General features: G+C 46.7%; 1 protein-coding gene across 4 annotated transcripts in view; it reads right to left on the bottom strand.

Moving 5' to 3' along the window:
• LOC120933834 (NACHT, LRR and PYD domains-containing protein 3-like) overlaps nucleotides 1-22,369 on the bottom strand; it is a 107,180-nt gene that overhangs the window by 4,484 nt on the left and 80,327 nt on the right. Inside the window, exons 8-9 of one of the 4 annotated variants that reach the window (XM_040347241.1) lie at nucleotides 18,215-18,375; nucleotides 7,672-7,842 (exon numbers count right to left, since the gene is read on the bottom strand). In XM_040347241.1, coding sequence (XP_040203175.1) covers nucleotides 7,672-7,842; nucleotides 18,215-18,375 — 332 coding nt within the window. Of the gene's footprint in view, nucleotides 1-7,671; nucleotides 7,843-18,214; nucleotides 18,386-21,083; nucleotides 22,341-22,369 lie in introns of those variants that run through there. The other 3 variants (XM_040347239.1, XM_040347242.1, XM_040347243.1) reach the window with 3 other exon arrangements.

The following is a 22,369-nucleotide window of genomic DNA, read 5'->3' as shown; positions in this document are numbered from 1 at the left end:
TCCGTGGAATTTCCCAGTGTGCATTGCTCCAAAATACGCCGCAAGTACGTATTGGTTTCGACGTGAATGTAAATGACGTCCAGCCCCATTCACGAACGACTTACGTAAACAACGTAAATTTTTCAAAATTTCAAATACGCCATCGTATCTCCTTTCTGAATCTGGCCCTTAGTGTGGAGTTACACTGTTGCGGGTACATTGCAGCATACGTGGTAATGCACACATTGGAGGGGAGAATGGCTCCATATAGATTCCCTTTCACACTAAACTGCAGCACATCGATGGGAACCGCCCACATAGGAAATAATGGGATTTCTACTTCACATGCGTCTCCATGCAGCAAAATCCATGAGGATCACTAAACGCACTGACAACCAATGATAATATGTCAGCAGATCAACCAATCATTGGACAGGCGACACTTGGGCGGAGCCGGGTGATGTCATTTCCTGCCTGGAACTGAAGCAGGAAGTGGTGCTGGTGAGTGATATTATTTACTGCCCAATTGGTTGCTGGATATGCTGACATATTATTGGTTGTCAGTGCATTTATTGTAAATAAAGAGACAATTGTTTTGAAGGACACACAGTTTTGTTTTGTTTGGAGTTCTATATCCATCCAATCAGGATGGACCATATCCCTTAAAGGGACCCACACTTGTAACAGCTGTTCTTGTGGGAAGTCCCCCAGGCCCATTGAGCCCCCCAGAGGGGGGACAAGCACATGACACCTATACTGTGTATGGGGCCAATCAGTGCTGTGTTCTGGCCTAGACCAACAAGGCAAAAAAGCCACCCCCCGAAAAAAAGCACCCACACACAGTGACAGTGCTGCTCCATTTGCCAGAGAACTTAGCAGCTGCACTGTAAGGCCGGGTACTCACAAACAAACATGTACGGTGAAAGCGGTCCGTCGGACCGTTTTCACCGTACATGTCTGCCAGAGGGCTTCTGTACGATGGTTGTACACACCATCGTACAGAAGTCCGCGCGTAAACAATACGCGGGGCGTGTCCGCGTCGTCGCCGCGACGATGACGCGGAGACGTGGGCGGGCCTGCCATTTAAAGGCTTCCACGCATACGTCGAAGTCATTCGACGCATGCGAGGGACGGCGGGCGCCTGGACATGTACGGTAGGTCTGTACTGACGACCGTACATGTCCGAGCGGGCAGGATTCCAGCGGACGGTTTTAAAACACATCCAGGAATATTTGTCCGCTGGGAAAAGGCCCGGCGGGCAAATGTTTGCTGGAATTCGGCCCACTCGCGCCCACACACGACCGAACATGTATGCTGAAACTGGCCCGCGGACCAGTTTCAGCATACATGTTTGGTCGTGTGTACGGGGCCTAATAGGGGAGAGGAGAGCTGTGGACTGTCTGTGTATTTGCCCCGCTCACCCCCCTCCCCTTTCTTCTGTCAGCCAAAGATCAGGCTCTAATCAGGGACACGGCTCTAATCAGGGAAGTGCATGCTCTGACCTCCCTCCACTCACCTACCAGTCCCCACCCCCCTCCACTCACCTACCTGTCCCCACCCCCCTCCACTCACCTACCTGCCCCCACCCCCCCTCCACTCAGCTACCTTCCCCCATTCCACCTCCACTCACCTACCTGCCCCCAACCCCACCTCCATTCACCTTAGGTTTGCCACCTCATCCCTTTAAACCCAAACACATATTAATTACACAGGTTCTGTGGCTGATTAAGGTGGTAATTAAACTCACTTGGTGCCTTTCCTGCATTAAATTAGACTCAGAACCTGTGTAAGTCATGTGTGTTTGGGTTTAAAGGGATGAGGTGACAACCCTAATTCACCTATGTGCTTACTTCTGCAACCCAAACCCTGCACAGCCACCAGGGACCCCATAGAGCTACCAAGCACCCCACACAGCCACCAGGGACCCCGCACAGCTACCAGGGACCCATAGAGCTACCGAGCACCCCGCACAGTCACCCGGACCCTACCCAGCCACCAGGGACCCTGCAGAGCTACTAAAGACCCCAAACAGCCACCAGGGACCCAGAGCTGTATCTTGGCCTAGGCCAGTGATGGCGAACCTTGGCACCCCAGATGTTTTGGAACTACATTTCCCATGATGCTCATGCACTCTGCAGTGTAGCTGAGCATCATGGGAAATGTGGTTCCAAAACATCTGGGGTGCCAAGGTTCACCATCACTGGCTTAGGCTGACAAGGCCTAGAGCGGCACTTTGCAGGGGGCGGCGATTCGCCACCCCCGCTCATAAACCCCCACCCGTCCTCCCGACTCAGATGCAGCTTATTAAAGCTGCCTCCCACTCAGATTGCTTCCCGCGCGGCATCATTGCATCTGCTCTCCAGCTCTGGGCGGGGACGGGTCTCCAGAGGAGGAGGACGATGGTGGAGAAAACCTTCAGGCAGCACTGAAGCAGGTACGATTTGATGAGAGTCTGAGTGAGGGATATAGTGGGGGCTGAAATATGGCAACCCCATTTTTGCTGGGACTTGTAGTGCACTGTGGTGGCTGAGAAATAGCAGCCCTGTTTTGCTGGGACTTGTAGTGCACTCTGTGGGGGCTAAAATATGGCAGCCCCATTTTTGCTGGGACTTGTAGTGCACTGTGTGGGGGCTGAAATATGGCAGCCCGTTTTGCTGGGACTTGTAGTGCACTGTGGGGGCTGAGAAATGGCAGCCTTGTTTTTGCTGGGACTTTTAGTGCACTGTGGGGGCTGAGATATCGCTGCCTCCTATGCTGGGACTTGTAGTGCCTTAGCCTGTAGGGAAACTGAGGAATCCTCATTCCGCCACTAAGGGCACTACAAGTCCCAGCAGAGTGAGCTGCCATTCTTCCATGCCCTGTAGTCTATGGCACTACAAGTCCCAGCATAGGAGGCTGCCATATCTCAGCCCCCCAGAGGGCACTACAAGTCCCAGCAGAGCAGGCTGCTCTTACAGAACAGGAGAAATAGCTGGGGGGTTGTACTGGGAGGGGAGAGAAGGAGGCACAGGTTTGAGATGAGGGTTTTTTTTAACATGAGAATTTATGCTGGAAGGGGGAGACGGGGGAGGATTTGTGTTGGGAGGGGGAGATGGGGAGGATTTGTGCCGGGAGATGTAACGTGTACTGGGAGGGGGAGATGGGGGAGGATTTGTGATGGGAGGGGGGGTTTATGCTGGGAGGGGGAGATGGGGGAGGATTTGTGCCGAGATATGTAACTTGTGCTGGGAGGGGGAGATGGGGGAGGATTTGTTATGGGAGGGGGGATTTATGCTGGGAGGGGGAGATGGGGGAGGATTTGTGCCGAGAGATGTAACTTGTGCTGGGAGGGGGAGATGGGGGAGGATTTGTGATGGGAGGGGGGATTTATGCTGGGAGGGGGAGATGGGGGAGGATTTGTGCCGAGAGATGTAACTTGTGCTGGGAGGGGGAGGATTTGTGATGGGAGGGGGGATTTATGCTGGGAGGGGGAGATGGAGAAAGATTTGTGCTAAGAGGGGGATTTGTGCTGGGAAAGGGGAGGTTAAGGCAAGGGTTTGTGTTGAGAAGGTGGGATTTTCACTGAAAGGGGTTATATGAGCGTGAGGATTTGTGCTGAAAGGGGGTATTTTTGCTGCTAGGGGGAGAGGGGGGGGGCGGGGGTCTGGAAGGGGTGTGGTTTACAGATGATAGGGCAGGGTCTTAAATAGGAAGGGGTGTGGCTTTGACAGTAAGGGTGGGTCGTATTTAAATTAGGGGGTGCATGAATTTAGTCAGGCCTAGGGCAGCACAAAACCTAAATACACTACTGCAGGGACCCTGCTCAACCACAAGGGACGCCACACAACCACCAGGGACCCTGCACAACCACCAGGGACCCTGCACAGCCACCAGGGACCCCGCATAGCCACCAGAGACCTTGTACAGCCAACAGGGACCCTGCAGAGCTACCAGAGACCACACACAGGGACCGGAGCTAAATGGGCCATGAATGGTTCTGATGGATGAGGATTGGTAACACCGGCATTTCAGTCTGATCCCAACAAGACCTATCACTGCTTGTCTGGTGTGATCAGACTCCATAGAACCATTCTGTGAGTTTCTCCTGGATTCTATCCTCACTACACATACAATGTTATATGTACATGTACCCCAACATGTGTACAATCAGGAGGAATTATTTCCATTTCTCTGCAACTAATATTTTATTTTGTATGAGAGATAAAATAGATTCCTCTGATCTCTGACATAAATCAATGTCTGGCAGACAGTTGGGGGTCTTCTCACTGTATCGGCCTCGTCCCCTGCTGGGCTTGTAGATGAAAGGACTAGGACTTGATTCAGAAAGAATTTACGCCGGCATATCTATTGATACGCCGCGTAAATTCAAAGATGTGCCGGCGTATCTTCTTTCTGTATTCAGACAGCAAGATACGCCAAAATTAGGCTAAGATCCGACTGGCATAAGTATCCTACGCTGTTGCATATTTACGCTGGCCGCTAGGTGGCGCTGCCGTCGATTTCAGCGTAGAATATGCAAATGAGCTGGATACGCCGATTCAGAAATGTATGTGCGCCCGACTGATTTTTTTACGTCGTTTGCGTAAGGCTTTTTTCCGGCTTAACGTTACTCATGCTATATAAGGCATAGCCAATGTTAAGTATGGACGTCGTTCCCGCGTCGACTTTTGAAAATTTTACATCGTTTGCGTAAGTCGTTCGCGAATAGGGCTTTGCGTAAATTACGTTCACGTCGAAAGCATTGACTATTTGCGACGTGATTAGGAGCATGCGCACTGGGATACATTCACGGCCGGCGCATGCGCCGTTCGTGAGAAATGTCATTTACGTGGGGTCATGTTTTATTTACATAAAACACGCCCACCTCTTGACAATTTGAATTTGGCGTGCTTACGCTGGCAGATTTACGATACGCCGCCGCAACTTACGGAGCAAGTGCTTTGTGAATACTGCACTTGCCTCTATAAATTGTGGCGGCGTAGCGTAAATAACATACGCTACGCCCGCACAAACTTACGTGCCCCTACCTGAATCTAGCCCTAGGACTTCTCTTTGAGGCTCAGTGAGGTGACAATTTTATATCTACAAGGATGGGGGGATTTTATTGGCATCTAGGGGTCACTTCTGGTCTAGAGACTCGCTCTGTCCTTCCAGATTCTAATTGAGGATCATCTGTCTATGATTGGTCAGTGAATGAAGAGAATACGGAGTCCTGTGTGTCTTCAGGTCCATTTCAGGTCTGAATTTAGCTTAAAATTTGGTCTGAAATTGGACCTGAAATGGTGAATGGAGATGCACCGGACCCCCTGCTGTGAGCCGCTGTGACCACCAGTGTGACCCCAGCCAAAGTCTGATCTCTGATAGTCAGTGGAGGGGGAGGGGATGAAAGCCAATAACAGCGAGTGACCCGAAGGACTATGATGGGAACTCCCAGTGTAACCGGCCAATCAGAAGTTTGTCTTTGTATAACTTTCATCTAGGTGACATGTCTGGATCCCTCACATAGAAGATTTATACCAGAATCCTGCAGTATATTATATAATTTATAGCAGTGGTCCCCAACCTTTTTGGCACCGGGGACCGGCTGCGTGGAAGAAAATTTTGCCAAGGCCCGGTTGGGGATGGCACGCGGGGGGTAATCGATTTTTCACGGGCAATTTGTCAGTGCATTATTTCTATTATTACATTGTAGTAATAAATGAAATAGTTAAACCCACCATAATGCAGAATCAGTGGGAGCTTTGAGGGCGTCACTTGCCACGCTGCCTGCCACCAGATGCGGAATGTCACTTGCCATGCTGCCTTCCACCAGATGTGGTAAGGCCCCAACAGATGAAGTTAGTGCCCCCCTCCACAGATGAAAGTAGTGCCCCCACTAGGCCCTGTACACTCCATGCACACATGTGTCCCAGTCAGTCCCCGCTCACACTCACCCTGTCACTGGTAGTGTTGTTATACTCTGGGCTCCCCCGGAACTCAGTCATGTTGTGAGGGCTGAGGTTTAGCAGCAGGTAAGTATATGGAGGGATCAGAGGGGAGGGGGCGGCTCCCTGCATCCCGGGAAGAAGTGTGGACTCGTCTCCTTTCAGCTCTATCCAGCCCCGTTACCAAGGGACACCAGTGGCTTCCCTATTACTCTGGGATGTCCTGGAGGTGATGGTGTGCTGAACCTTCCCCTATGACAGAAGGGCTGGACGAGCTTGGGCGTACCTAGAGTATTTGGCACCCAGGGTGGATCCTATATCTGGCACCCCCCACCACCTTAAAATGTAAAAACACCCCACTGTGCCCCCTGCAAACCTCTGTATCATTCCATGTCTTTTTGTCACTACTGTACACCCCCTCTCCAACTGCACCTCTGGACCCCTTTACATTACACAGCACCCTGTACCTCTGGACCCCTTTACATTACACAGCACCCTGCCCCTCTGGACCCCTTTACATTACACAGCACCCTGCACCTCTGGACCCCTTTACATTACACAGCACCCTGCATCTCTGGACCCCTTTACATTACACAGCACCATGCACCTCTGGACCCCTTTATATTACACAGCACCCCTGGACCCCTTTACATTACACAGCACCCCTGGACCCCTTTACATTACACAGCACCCCACACCTCTGGACCTTTTTACATTACACAGCACCTCTGAACCCCTTTACATTACACAGCACTCTGCACCTCTGGACCCCTTTATATTACACAGCACCCCTGGACCCCTTTACATTACACAGCACCCCTGGACCCCTTTACATTACACAGCACCCCGAACCTCTGAACCCCTTTTTCCTCTGGACCCCTTTACATTACACAGAACCCTGCACCTCTGAACCCCACAGCTCTGGACACCTGCATGTTAAACAGACCCCCCTACAATACAGACCCCCCATACAGACCCACCCCCTACCAATACAGACCCACCCCTTACAGGGCAGATCCCCCCCACAGTCCCATTATGTACCTCAGATGATCACAGCACTAGTGGACTGGTCGGGTCCTCTCCTCCCCCTGTGTTGACATAAAGTAGAAGGGGAAAGGCGGCTTCACTCTGCTCAGAGCCGGGACCATGGAGAGAAGGCAATCTGACGGGTCAGATGTGAGGTGTCACACACACTTCGGTGCGGACGGCACCCCTCCCCCCGCAAAGCCAAGCCCCTACCTCAGATTCTCTCTGTTGTGTTAAGCCTCATGTGCCGCCCCCTAAACCCGCCCGCTCAGCCCCGCTGTCTCGGCTTCAGTCGCGGAGGGGGGGTTGCCGCTGTCTAAACCCGCCCACTACCTAAACCCACCCGCTGCCTCGCAAGTTCAACCCGCCCGCTTACTGTCTCTGCTTCAGTCACGGAGAGGAGGGGTGGGTGCCTGCCGCTGCCTAAACCTGCTTACGCTCTATGCTTCAGGGGGGGCCCTGACACCCCCCCAGCATGTGGCACCCGTGGCACCCCGCCCCCCACTTAGTACGCCTCTGCTGCACTGGGAGTGTCCGTGTGAGACAGAGGGAGGGGCCACAGTGCATAACAACACTTCGCTCTCACCTGCATTGTTCATATACTCCGAGGGACGTTCCTACAGCCAGCCGCCGGGCTCTCTCATGCCGCCCGCACCCGCGGCCCGGCTGCAGATGGGCCATGGCTCAGTAGTGGGCCGCGGACCGGGGGTTGACGACCCCTGATTTATAGGATAATTCTCACCTCAGCCACTGCAGAGTACAGCCAGGATCTCTGAGCCCCTCACATAGAATTTTTATTCCAGAGTCTTCCAGATTATTCCGTGATAATTCCAGTGTGGTGAGGGATCGATTATTGATAAGAATGGATCGGAGATCATCGCAGCCGGAGGAAGTCACACCACAATCATACAACCTGCAGAGACAAATCCAGACACATGATATTATATTATAAGATGAATATGAGGAATTATTCCCATTTAGTGAAAAGTAACATAACATCACTAGCGGAATATCAGGATATACAGAATGGTATACAGAGGAAAGATCTTGTTATTAGGGAAGATGATAAAGGTGAAGCTGTTGTAGTACTTATGTCTATACAGTATAAAGAGGGGGCACTGTGACAGCTCAGTCACCCCCTTATGTACCCCATTATTAAGCAGGACCTCACACAGGGGCTTCTGAAGTTGATAGAACAAGGAAAGGATCTGGGGGATTTATGAAAAAAAACAGCAGAATTTCTGATGGTGGATACCCCAGCGACCCCAATATTCCATCACCTTCCTAAAGTCCACAAATCAGGAGTTCCTATTGAAGGTCACCGGATTGTGTCAGGAATAGGATCCCTTATAGAGAATGTAGGGGGGGAGGGGTGGATATACATTTACAGACTTTAGTGCTGAGACTGCTGGGATATATTAGAGATACAAGTACTATTTTGGTGGATATTCCACATTTACAATGGGATTCTACATTCACATGGGGGATACTTCACATTAAAGCACTTCACCCCCAGACCATTTTGGCTGATTAAGGACCAGGCCACTTTTTGCAATTCAGGACTGTGTCGCTTTAACAGACAAATCTGCGGTTTTTATTTGTTGCGCTATAAACAAAAATAGAGCGACAATTTTAAAAAAATTCAATATTTTCAATTTTTTCTATAATAAATATCCCCATAAAAAAAAAAAAAAAATTTTTTTTTTCCTCAGTTTAGGCCGATACGTATTCTTCTACATATTTTTGGTAAAAAAAAAATCGCAATAAGCATTTATTGATTGGTTTGCCTGAAAGTTATAGCGTCTACAAAATAGGGGATAGTTTTATTGCATTTTTATTAATATTTTTTTTACTAGTTATGGCGGCGATCAGCGATTTTTATCGTGACTGCGACATTATGGCGGGCACATCGGACACTTTTGACGCTATTTTGGTGCCATTGTAATTTTTACAGCGAAAAGTGCTATAAAAATGCACTGATTACTGTGAAAATGATGCTGGCAGTGAAGGGGTTTACCTGTAGGGGGTGCTAAAAAGGTTAAGTGTTTTCTAGGGAGTGATTACTATTGTTAGGGGGCGTGGCTTGCTGTGTGACATCACTGATTGTCGTTCCCTATGACAGACTCAGTGGCAGCCACACTAGGAAGAACGGGGAAAGGTTTGTTTACACTTACCTCTCCGCGTTTTTCAGGCCTGTGACCCGATCATGGGACACCGGCAGCGATCGGGTCCATGGCTGGGGTCTTAAAGGCGATGTACAGGTACATGCTTATGCCCTTTTGCCGACGTATATCGGCATGAAGGGGTTCTTAAGCGGTTTAAAGCACTTTATTCTTCCATCCCCCATTCTTTAGTGTCTCCAGAAATCAGATATCATCTCCATAGATATAGATCATATACTAGGATGTTACAGGAATTATTACAGAGGATGGAAAAGATGAAGGTTTTTTTTACCTTAACCACTTCAGCCCCGGAAAGTTTTACCCCCTTAATGACCAGAGCACTTTTTAAAATGTTTGCACTGTGCTGCTTTAACTGGTAATTGCACGGTCATGCAATGCTGTACCCAAATGAAATTTGTAGAGGTGTACCAAAATAGAAATTTCAGAACTGAAACGAAACCAAAATAAAAAAAAAATACTTTTCTTTTTTTTTTTAATAATTGTATGTTAAAACAGTACAGTCGGATTGCAAAAATGTATGGAGCATCTCATCAAAGTACTTTTTATTATTTTTGTATAATTTTCTTATTTTTAATATTATTTTTCTCATTCTTTACTTTTTAATTACTTATTTTATTAATTTAATTATTATTTCTTTTTTTTAACACATAACTTTATTGCTATCACACAGGAGAAAATAATTCCCTGTGTAAAAGCAATTGGAGGTGACATGTTCTCTTTAATAACCCTGTCACCTCCAAAAACAGGAGTGCATTCACGGCAGGGACAGGAGCCAGACTAGGCAGCCAAAGATAGAGCCAGAGTGCTGAAGATAGAGCCAGCCGAGGGAGGTGTGGGGGGGGAGGACGGATGGCTGCACAGTGCACATATGTTCTGCTAGAAAAGAAAGCAACTCACTGCCCATATGCTGAAACTGTCTCCAAGCTGATCACACACAGTCCCGCCTGCTCCTAACCCCACACTGTGATAGACAGAACACATCTTAGCATTAGACCCACATTCTGTCTATCACAGCGTGGGGTTAGGAAGAGGCGGGACTGTGTGCAAGCAGAGCAGAGACAATTTCAGTGTGTGTTTTACCGCTCTGCAATCCCGCGGCACACCACTGATCACGTGTGTGCCGATCCGACGTCATTGATCCGTACAGATCAATGACGATCCGTTGCACCATTAGTCATCATTGGCAATTTTTTAGTTGTTTCGGCATTTACCCAAAACAGCTATTTTCGACCGATATGTATCGGTCTCCAATATATTGGTGCATCCCTAGAAATTTGTGTCTTTTTCAAACAAATAGAACTTTCTTTTGGGGGTATTTGATCACCTCTGAGATTATAATTATTTGTGATATTAACGAAAAGAGACTGAAAAGTAAAAATATATATATATATATATATATATATATATATATATATATATATATAAGAAGGCCAGTATGGTGGCCTGAGTTTATGGGAGGAGCCCGGAGGGTATTTAAGCAGCCCACTCACACATGCTCTTTGTCGGTTCAGTGTGCGGTACTACCTGTCACTGGGCCGACTCTTTCCAGCTCACCTCATGTCCGTGAGTCTGCGCATTCAATCGCATTCGACACCCTCCCGCCCTTCCCTTTTTCAGGGCACTTCTCAGCATATCCTTCTTCAATTAACTACCCATTACTTAGCTTGGGTATGCCCCCTTTTCTTGGCATACTGACCAGACCACCAAGGCACACTTCAGGTCTATCTATGTTGTAAGTCTTGTCGCGTGTTTATGTGATCCACATCTCTCTCGGTCAGAGGGTAACGACCATAAATATATAATGTTCTCTTTGTTATAAATAATTTTTTTGTCATACATTTAGGCCGAAATGTATTCAGCCACATGTCTTTGGTAACAAAAAAAATGTAATAAGCGTACAGTGGAACCTTGGATTACGAGCATAATCCGTTCCAGGAGAATTCTCATAATCAAAGCGAGTTTCCCTATAGGAGCCAATGGAAACAAAAACAAATTGTTCTGCATTGACTTCAATGGCATGCAATACCGCATGTGGCCAGAGGTGGGGAGCACCGGAGAGCCTCAGAAATGATTGGAGACAGTTCGGCTGACCTCAGAAACCCTCGGGAAGGTTCATAAACACCCGGGAACAGAGTATTTCCGAGTATTTCTGAACAGCTCAGATCGGCTCTGCTCTGGCGCCCCTGCACCTCAGGCTAAATGCGGTACTGCAAAACCAAGGGTTAATTGAGTGCACTCCGGATATAGTTGTAAGAACTATTTGAAATGGAAGGGGAGTGAATAGGAAATTCAGGGGGAACTGTATATATTAGTCCATTGGTCCATTAAAAAATGTCCATATATAAAAAAAACACTAAACTAGCACAGAGATGGCTACCGGCTTGCAGATCGAAGATGGATCTGAAAAATTGTAGAAAAGAAAGAAGCGGCGCCTTCTAAGCGTAGTAATTGAGATATTTATTAAAAAACACAAAGGCATAAGAATAACACTCACAAAGGAGCTTAAGGTATAGGGCTTATCTGTAAGGTTTTTCATCCGCTTTGTCCCCGGGTACGGTTGATGCTGTTTCTGCCTGTGATGTTGAATGGTGGAATCCCAGTGGCTCCTTGCCTCTATCAGCAGCGGTGGGGGAACCACACACTCTCAATGAATGGAGAAGGAGGATGGCGTTCCGTGGAGCACAGCCGTAAATGGCGTCACTTCCGAGTACTAGGTCAGCGGTGAGGTGCACGCGTTCAAAGCATGCATGCTTCTTTATCAGGCTCTATAGGGGCCATCTTTGACCAGGCTAAATATAGAGAACAGGATGCTATCCTATTGGCTCTGCGATATAGAATGGAAAATAATATACAAACCTCAACGAAATAGCTGGACCTGACTGAAAGCATAGCTCAAGCTAAATTTAAAAATTATTATAATGATCATCATAGAAATACAAATGTATATAAATATATATAAACAAAAAAAATATATATATATAAAAACATATAAAATACACATACAGTATATGGCACACAGTGCGATCGTATGTCGTCCCTGGATTTGTTAGATAGAGCAGAAAAATTAATAAGATCAATGGACTAAAAAAAAAAAAGGGGGGGGCATACAAACCTAGTGATACAAATTGTAAGATGAAAATCGACCTAATCCTCTCATGATATTATACATACATTAAGAGGCTGTAGAGTAATGCCATATGTAAGTTTGTGCCCGCCAACATAAATTGAAATGCGCAGACCCATATATATATATATATATATATATATATACACACACACACTGGCCAATGAAGTACTAACGCACCCACTCGGGGCTTGTGGCATACATACTGTATGTGTATAGTGTATACACTCACATACAAGCGTGAACTAATGCGTGTGCATGGGGGTATACAAAGATAAAGGAGCACAACCATAATTATAGTATATGCTCACGAACCAGAGCAAACAAATAGGCCCAGATTCACAGAGAGTTAGGCGCACATTACACCGCCGTAACGCAAACGCCGTACACCATGCCGACGCAGCGCAGAGAGGTAAGCATGGAATTCAGGAAGCCAGTGCTCCCAACGCTGCGTCGGCGTGGCGTAGGTTTAGAAGGCGCAGGCCGGCGTAGGTGGAAGTGGGCTTGACCCATGCAAACCCATGCAAATGAGGCGTGACCCCATGCAAATAATGGGCTGAGCACCAGACTAGTATGTTTAACTAACTGCGCAGGCGCCGTGATGTGGACGCATCCCGCTGCACATGCTCACAACCATGTCAGAACAACTGCCTAAGATATGCCGGATCCCTGCGTATGCCATTAACGTAACCTACGCCTAGCCAGACACACGTCCAACGTAAAATATGCCGGCTTGTGTTCCCTGGTGCAGACCTTTGCATGTCTGCTGCTGGGTTGCACCTCATTTATAGGGCTTAACTTTACGCCAGACGTACAACTTACGTGCACCTCTCGTAGCCTGCGTCGGGTGCACGCAGGTTCGTGAATCGCCGTATTTCCCTCATTTGCATGTTTGAATGGCTAATCAATGGGAGCGGCACCATGCTCCCAGCCTAAATGTACGCCCACTCTACGCCGGCATAAGCAAGATACGTCGGCGGGGTGTAGCCTGGTTTTAGGCGCATATCTGTTTGTGGGTCTTGCAGAGATACGATGACGCACATTTGCACTTACGTCGGCGTAACTTGTTATACGTCGGCGTAAGTGCTTTGTGAATCTGGGCCATATTGCGCACTGGACTTAGTGATAAGATCAGAAAAATGTCGACCAAGCTATAAATGAAATGAGGAAGATGATGGAATTCTTAAAGTAAAATGTTCATTTCGATCCCCTCATTCAAGCCCCCTGGGGAGAGGCTATCTAGGGTATAGATCCAATCATTTTCTCTTTCACATAACCTCTTATAACATTCTGCTTGGGGGAGGTGTTTGGAAATGGCTTCTATAACCCAAACACGAAGCCCCAAAGAAGACTGATGGAACTCTTTGAAATGTCTAGCAACGCTATATTTGTCACGGCCTTTTTCTACAAAGTTCCAATGTTCTCCGAACCTCTTACATAGGGTACGGATACGTGGAGCTACGTGCTCTCGCGCAGGGGAGCCGACCTGCCACCGTATAACTGCGGCGGCTGGTCGGCAAGTAGTTAAAAGCAAAAAGTAAGGGTCTGGAGGAGGACCAGAGGAGGAGTGGAGCTCTCCTGCAGCTTCAGGAGAGGTGCGAGGGCCACATGAAATGGCCTGGACTGCAGAGAAAGCCAGAAGTGAAAAGAGATTTCATTGAATTCATTAAAGGGATACTAGACAATGATCACGCTGAAGTTGCAGGACCACTTGAGACAGACAGGGAACACTGGTATGTACCAATGTTTGGTGTTTACCATCCACACAAACCTAACCAAATTAGAATCGTTTTTGATTCCAGCGCAGAGTATAAAGGAATCTCTTTAAATGACGTACTGTTGAGTGGCCCTGACCTAAACAATACTTTGCTAGGTGTCCTCATGCGCTTCAGAAAAGAGCCCGTTGCTTTCACAGCAGATGTGCAACAAATGTTTTATTGCAGAGAAGACCACAGGGACTTTCTACGTTTTCTCTGGTACAAAGACAATGACAGACAAAGAAATTGTCGAGGACAGAATGAAAGTGCACGTATTTGGCAATAGCCCCTCTCCTGCTGTTGCTATATACTGCATGCAAAAGGCTGCCCAGGAAAATGCAGAGTGCTATGGACAAGAGGCCAAACACTTTGTATTGAGACATTTCTATGTAGATGATGGACTTGCTTCTGCTAGCACACCTGAAGATGCAATTTCCATCCTCAGTAAAGCAAATTAAATGCTGGCAGAATCCAACCTGCGTCTTCAAAAAATCGCTTTCAACAGCCAAATATACATGATGAAGCCCCACCTAGGACGTGACGTGTAAGGTGGAGACGTCATCACGCCTATCAGATACACTAGGAGAGTCGCTACTATACTGTTATGAAGGAGAGGAGGGTCGCCGGCCGCTCTGTGCATTCTTACATTGATATATTGTGATTCTATGTGAGGATATATTACATGTGTAGCATTACCCTCAGGGGAGCTGCTGGATGTTTGGGCAGCACATTACCTCATGGCTCCTCCGAATTCCTAGGGGTGAGTGATGCATATTGCATTTAGTAGAAGTAAAGGAATGTCCACGACAGGTGCTCTTTGCTGTCCTCTTTATTACCCAGCCGGGTAAAAACAATAAACTTGTATGAGGAAAGTAAAGCTGAATAAGAAGAGAGAACAGCAGATTCAGGCTTGTTGATAAGGAAACAGTCCTGCTCCCAAACGTAACACTTCTCTGTGCCACTCATGCCAGAGTGGGTTTAGTGTACCCGGACAGGCCTCTCTCACTGACCTGGCAGCCAGAGTATCACTCGGACAATTACAGGAAAAGTCTCTGCCACAGACCCTCCTCGGTGAGCCTCAGAAAGGTCCACAGGCCCCTTTCTGGATTAAATTCTTGGAGGTATCCCTCCTTAATTGAGTTATGTCTGGATCTCCTTCAACTTGTCGCCCAGGTACCGACTGACAGGTGATCAATCCCTCAGGGTCCGGCTTCCTTGATCCCCAGTGGTTTGTCCAGGCCCTTTTCAACCGTCAGCCTCTCAATGGCGCTCCTCAGACTGACTCCCCATCGAATAGCAGTACAGCTTGGGATCCTTAAAGGTGGGAACCCAGTCACTCACTGGGTCTCCGTTGCTGTTCAGATGCTCCGGGCCAGCATGGCCCCGGAACCAGGAACACCGCGTGGCACACACGCCCCGGCCAGGTAGGCCATAACGCCGGGGCGCCGTGATGTGGCCACCCTAAAGGTGGGTGCCACACTGGACGAAGAAGACCCAGAACCAATGGCATCTGCCTCATAAATACCCCTCCCCAGCATGCACAGCGAGGTCAAACCCTCCTGATTGGCTGCCGGGAAAGAGCACCCAAACCTTGACCCAACTGCTGCAACCTGCAGCACTGGGGCTGGAAGAACACCCCAGTACAGCTGAATGGGCCCACAGCACAGCCAAGCTGAGACAGAGACCTTGTTTTGCAATTAGCAATCTGGATCAGAGTTTAACTACACTCTGATCTACCCTTAAATTTAACTAGCACCGGTACCATAAAGTACACAGGCGCTAAACATGTTATTATTAATAAACTATTAATGACCCGAGTATCCCAGCTATTCCAGGGGAATTACGACACTACCCTTCAGTGAACCCATCACAATTTGTCACGGAAGTGACGTATTACCATACACGGAGCGGGGGGGACAGAGAGAGAGACCCATTCAGAGCGACAGAGAAATAGACATATAGAGATACGTAGATACATTCAGAGCGAGAGAGGAATACAGATATACAGATACTGAGAGAGAACCGGGGGTCAGGGAGGGGATTACCTCCCCTATGTGCATTACTTCCATTATCTATAATATATGTACACGATCTCTCTCTCGCTCTGAATGTATCTCACTATCTCTATATCTGTATTTCTCTCTCGCTGTGAATGGGTCTCTCTCTCTCTCCCCCCCCCCCCGCTTTGTGTATGGTAATACGTCACTTCCGTGACAAATTGTGATGGTTCACTGAAGGGTAGTGTCGTGAATCCCCTGGAACGCATCACATTTGCCGTTGGAGCGCATTGCGCATGCGCAGTTGCCCGTCACGTGACTTCCGCAGCATTCTAAGATAGGCAGCAGAATATAACACTGCACCGGCTGGTTTTCTTTTTTTATATTTATTGTAATATATCCTAAAAATCCACATGTCAGAGGAGATCATTTCATCTGCATCACTTACCCTTTAGGCTCCTCCCACTAGAAGAGCAACCCCTCCACCAGACATTTATCCAGCATTCTTATAGTGTTTTCAGAGCTTCATAAACACAATGAAGACACATCATAAATGTCATAGAAGTGTTACTGAGCATTGCTTCCTTCTTCATCATCATCACACGTGTGAGTGAGTCCTAAGGGTTTCTATCCCATCCTATTTCCTGCTTGTTAGGAATATGGAGGGTCATTCCATATGAACAGAGCCTGGTCACTGTTCTACTATAAGGGGAACCCCAAATCCCATGGATGAGATTACAAAGAGAAAGATTCCCTCAGAGAGAGGAGAAGACATGAGAAGGGGACAGGTGATGGAAGATTCTACATGGGTGAGGATGGAGGACACCCAGAGATAGAAGGAAACACTAATGCCGCATACACATGGCCGTTTTTCTTGTCCTAGAAAAAATTAAGTTTTTCTTGATGTGATTCTTGTCAAGCCTGCCTTACGCACACACACGATCTTGAAAAAAAATGCTGGAGCAAAGCGCGGTGACGTACAACGCGTACAACGGCACTATAAAGGGGAAGTTCCATTCAGATGGCACCACCCTTTGGGCTGCTTTTGCTGATTTTGTGTTAGTAAAAGTTTGGTGAGAGACAATTTGCGCTTTTCAGTCTGTTACAGTGTGACAAATGTGCTATCTTCATTACAAACGCTAGTTTTACAAGAACGAGTGCTCCCGTCTCATAACTTGCTTCTGAGCATGCGCGTTTTATTCACGTTGTTAAATCCTACACATGACCTTTTTTCACGACGTGAAAAAAACGACGCTAAATTTAGAGCATGTTCGAAATTTTTAATGCCCATTTTTCACATCAAGAAAAATGCTCTGGAGCCCACACACAATCGTTTTTAATGACATTAAAAAAAATGTAATTTTTCACGTCATGAAAAACGGTCGTGTGTATGTGGACGGGAACAATCACAAGATGTCACATTTCCCCATCACTGCAGATCACACATTTCTCTTACTTTAATTCCTGAATTTTACTTTCTGGGTTCAGCAGGGACCCCGCACAACCACCAGGGACCCCGCACAGCAACCAGAGACCCAGCACAGCCACCAGAGCTAAATGGACCATTAATGGTTCTGATGGATGAGGATTGGATTTCCAACACTGGCATGTCAGTCTGATCCCAACAAGACCAATCACTGCTTGTCTGGTGTGATCAGACTCCATAGAACCATTCTGGGAGTTTCTCCTGGATTCTATCCTCACTACACATACAATGTTATATGTACATGTACCCCAACATGTGTACAATCAGGAGGAATTATTTCCATCTCTCTGCAACTAATATTTTATTTTTTATGAGAGATAAAGTGATTTTTTATGAGAGATTCCTCTGATCTCTGACATAAATCAATGTCTGGCAGACAGTTCTGGACCTTTTCACTGTATCGGCCTTGTCCCCTGCTGGGCTTGTAGATGAAATGACTAGGACTTCTCTCTGAGGCTCAGTGAGGTGACAATTTTATATCTACAATAATGGGGGGATTTTATTGGCATCTAGGCGTCACTTCTGGTCTGATCTCTGATAGTCAATGGAGGGGGAGGGGATGAAAGCCAATAACAGCGAGTGACCTGAAGGACTATGATGGGAATCCCCAGTGTAACCGGCCAATCAGAAGTCTGTCTTTGTATAACTTTCATCTAGGTGACATGTCTGGATCCCTCACATAGAAGATTTATACCGGAATCCTGCAGAATATTATGTCATTTATAGGATAATTCTCACTCCAGCCACTGCAGAGTACAGCCAGGATCTCTGAGCCCCTCACATAGAAGTTTTATTCCAGAGTCTTCCAGATTATTCCGTGATAATTCCAGTGTGGTGAGGGATCGATTATTGATAAGAATGGATCGGAGATCATCACAGCCGGAGGAAGTCACACCACACCATACCAACCTGCAGAGACAAATCCAGACACATGATATTATATTATAAGATGAATATGAGGAATTATTCCCATTTAGTGAAAAGTAACATAACATCACTAGAGCGGAATATCAGGATATACAGAATGTTATACAGAGGAAAGATCTTCTTATTAGGGAAGATGATAAAGGTGAAGCTGTTGTAGTACTTATGTCTACACAGTATAAAGAGGGGGCGCTGTGACAGCTCAGTCACCCCCTTATGTACCCGGTTATTAAGCAGGACCTCACACAGTGTCTCATACAGGGGCTTCTGAAATTGATAGATAAAGGAAAGGATCTGGGGGGTTTATGAAATAAAACAGCAGAATTTCTGATGGTGGATACCCCAGTGACCCCAATATTCCATCACCTTCCTAAAGTCCACAAATCAGGAGTTCCCATTGAAGAGCACCGGATTGTGGCAGGAATAGGATCCCTTATAGAGAATGTAGGGGGAGGGGTGGATATACATTTACAGCCTTTAGTGCTGAGACTTCTGGGATATATTAGAGATACAAGTTCTATATTGGTGGATATTCCACATTTACAATGGGATTCTACATTCACATGGGGACACTTCACAATTAACCACTTCAGCCCCGGACCATTTTGGCTGGTTAAGGACCAGGCCACTTTTTACGATTTGGAATGCGTCGCTTTAACTGACAATTGTGCGGTCGTGCGACGTGGCTACCAAACAAAATTGGCGTCCTTTGTTCCCACAAATAGAGATTTATTTTGGTGGTATTTGATCACCTCAGCAGTTTTAATTTTTTGGGCTGTAAACAAAAATAGAGCGACAATTTAAAAAATTCTATATTTTTATCTTTTTTCTATAATAAATATCCCCCAAAAATATATATAAAACATTTTTTTTCCTCAGTTTAGGCGATACGTATTCTTCTACATATTTTTTGGTAAAAAATTGCAATAAGCGTTTATTGATTGGTTTGCAAAATAGTTTGGAAAATAGAACTTTCTTTTGGTGGTATTTGATCACCTCTGAGATTATTATTTTTTACGATATAAATGAAAGGAGACCAAAAAGTTTAAAAAATATATATATTTTCTACTTTTTGTTATAAAAAATCCAATCAACTCTATTTTAGTCATACATTTAGGCCAAAATATATTCAGCCACATGTCTTGGGTAACAAAATAAATTCAATAAGCGTACAGTAGAACCTTGGAGTACGAGCATAATCCATTCCAGGAGAATTCTTGCAATCAAATCGAGTTTCCCCATAGAAGTCAATGGAAACGAAAATTATTCGTTACGCATTGACTTCAATGGCACGCAATATCGCATGTGGCCAGAGGTGGGGAGCATCGGAGAGCCTCGGAAATGATTGGAGACAGCTCGGCTGACCTCAGAAACTCTTAGGCCTCGAACACACGGCCGAGGAACTCGACGTGCCAAACACATCGAGTTCCTCGGCCAGTTCAGCCCTGAAGCCGCCGAGGAGCTCGGCGGGCTGAGAGCTCCCATAGAACAACGAGAAAATAGAGAACATGTTCTCTATTTTCTCGACGAGTTCCTTGGCGGCTCCATCGGGCCGAAAGTGTACACACGACAGAGTTTCTCGGCAGAATCAGGCTCTGACCGAGTTTCTCGCCGAATTCTGCCGAGAAACTCTGTCGTGTGTACGAGGCCTCAGAAAGGCTTGTAAAAACCTGGGAACGGAGTATTTCCGAACAGCTCAGATCGGCTCTGCTCCGGCGGTACTGCACACCCCTTTAGCTTGAATTCTGCACAACACTCGCAAACCGAGTCAGAATAATAAAAAAAAAAGGTTGCTCGTCTTTCAAAATGCTTGTTAACCGCGTTACTCATAAACTGAGATTCCACTGTATATTTATTGGTTTGCAGAAACCACCTCTTCACAATTTGAATTAGGCGTGCTTACACCGGCCCATTTACGCTACGCCACCGTAACTTAGGAGGCAAGTGCTTTGTGAATACATCACTTGCCTCTCTGACTTACAGCAGCATAGCGTAAATACGATACGCTACGCCGGCTGAAACATACGCCGCCCTAGGTGAATCTGGCCCATAGTGTCTACAAACTATGGTACATTTACTGGAATTTAAGCAGCTTTTAGTTTATGACGTCCCATCTCATTTCTTGAGGTGCTAAAATGACAGGACAGTACAAACCCCCAAATTACCCCTTTTTGGAAAGTAGACACCCCAAGGAATTTGTTGAGAGGCATGTTGAGCTCATTGAATGTTTTATTTTATTGTCACAAGTGATTTAAAAATGACAATCTTTATGTACACACTATAGAAGAATGTACTTTGTTCATTTCTCATTTCCGAGGTTTAATTATGAGTGGGTAACTATAGAGGTAAAGAGGAGGCTCCCCACAGGGGGCAATACACAGGGGGAGGGGAATATCTCCTCTGATAGGACCAGAAACAGATTATGTAGTGATAAGAAACACATGACATGTTAAGGACCGATCCTCAGTTAGTGACCACCCCATTGCATAACCTCCCCCACATCCCACTTTTCAAATAAACGATTGACAACGTTGTGGAGTAAAATTGGCCTTACGGCCTATTTATTTAACAAATTTTATAATTAACATAAATAACCGTTTTTTTTAAATAACTTTATACAAAACTTCACAACATTCTGGTGGTCTAAGAGACCACAACTCCAATTGGACACTGGGACAAAAAACTATTTAACTTCGGCCTCAGTGGCAAGACCCCGACTCAGAGGCAGTACACCTGTCCGCAGTGACCTACATGTTTACTCCTTCCTGGTCAATCCTCGTTGACCGAAAGGTACCCGTAAGCCCCATACCACCTATGGGTAATACTGTTTTCCTAAAACTTCCTGCCTTTTCTCCTCTTCCAGAGACCCAACACCGCCCCCCTTCCTGCCTGCAACCTGGAGAGGGTGGGTGGGACGCTTCTTCCTGATGTAAAATGGAGGAGTGACGATACGTCACTTCCTCCCTACCCGACTGTTCTCCCAGCAGCCCCTCCTTTCCCTGGGCCACTCCTACTCCCTTAATGCAAACCCCATTCTAAACGCTGCATCCCTGAACTGTCCCTCCCTGTCATGCCGTCCCTCCTCCTATTGTTTCCCTATCAGCTCCGGGGCTATATCTAAACGGAAGCACAGTCCAGACACATGTGTGACTTGTGTAATCCGTTCTTCAGAGGAAGAGGAGAAATGGGGAGAATTATGAAGAAGAACTCACCTGTTCTCTATTCTGACAATCATCTGATATTCTACACAAGGACTGCCAAGGAGAAAAGCCCCCCTTTAGGATCTCTATTGTCTCCTCACTATTCCATCTCTGATAATCTGCAGATAGTGGAAGGGACAGAATGTCAGCCAGGAGATGACATCTAAAGTCTCCAATCAGACAATATATGACCTACAACCCATGTCATGTAGTGTATGTTATAGAATACAAGGCATGTTCCTCCAATAATTGGGATGGACCCCCCGACCTTTACACATCCAGGTTGGTGAGATCCAAACACTTGTCTAATGTTTCAGACCCTTCAGAGGTGTCCATGAAGGGATAGGACACCCTTTTCTTTTTGCGGTGTAAAACTGCTTATTAATTCATGTTATATGTAACCCCGCCCATGTCTGTGTGAGGTTGGGGGGCATCTAATGGGGTGTTGTTGAACCTAACAGACAGCTATGGCTAAGACCTGAAAGAGGGAGAGATGAGGGTACTCTGGTGAGGTTGGGTATCCAGTCCTTAGTAGCAGTGGAGAGATGAGGGCGCTCTGGTGAGGTTGGGTATCCGGTCCTTAGAAACAGTGGAGAGATGAGGGCGCTCTGGTGAGGTTGGGTATCCGGTCCTTAGTAGCAGTGGAGAGATGAGGGTGCTCTGGTGAGGTTGGGCATCGGGTCCTTAGCAGCAGTGGAGAGATGGTACTGAAGGCAGAACTTTGTAGAGAAGAAGCAGCTCTGGAGGGTCAGAAAATAAAGAGAAAGGC

Source organism: Rana temporaria, chromosome 3 (assembly GCF_905171775.1).
Source record: "Rana temporaria chromosome 3, aRanTem1.1, whole genome shotgun sequence".
Lineage (NCBI taxonomy): Eukaryota > Metazoa > Chordata > Amphibia > Anura > Ranidae > Rana > Rana temporaria.
Note: the sequence above shows the minus strand (reverse complement) of the source record. Positions and strands in the feature narration are given on the sequence as shown.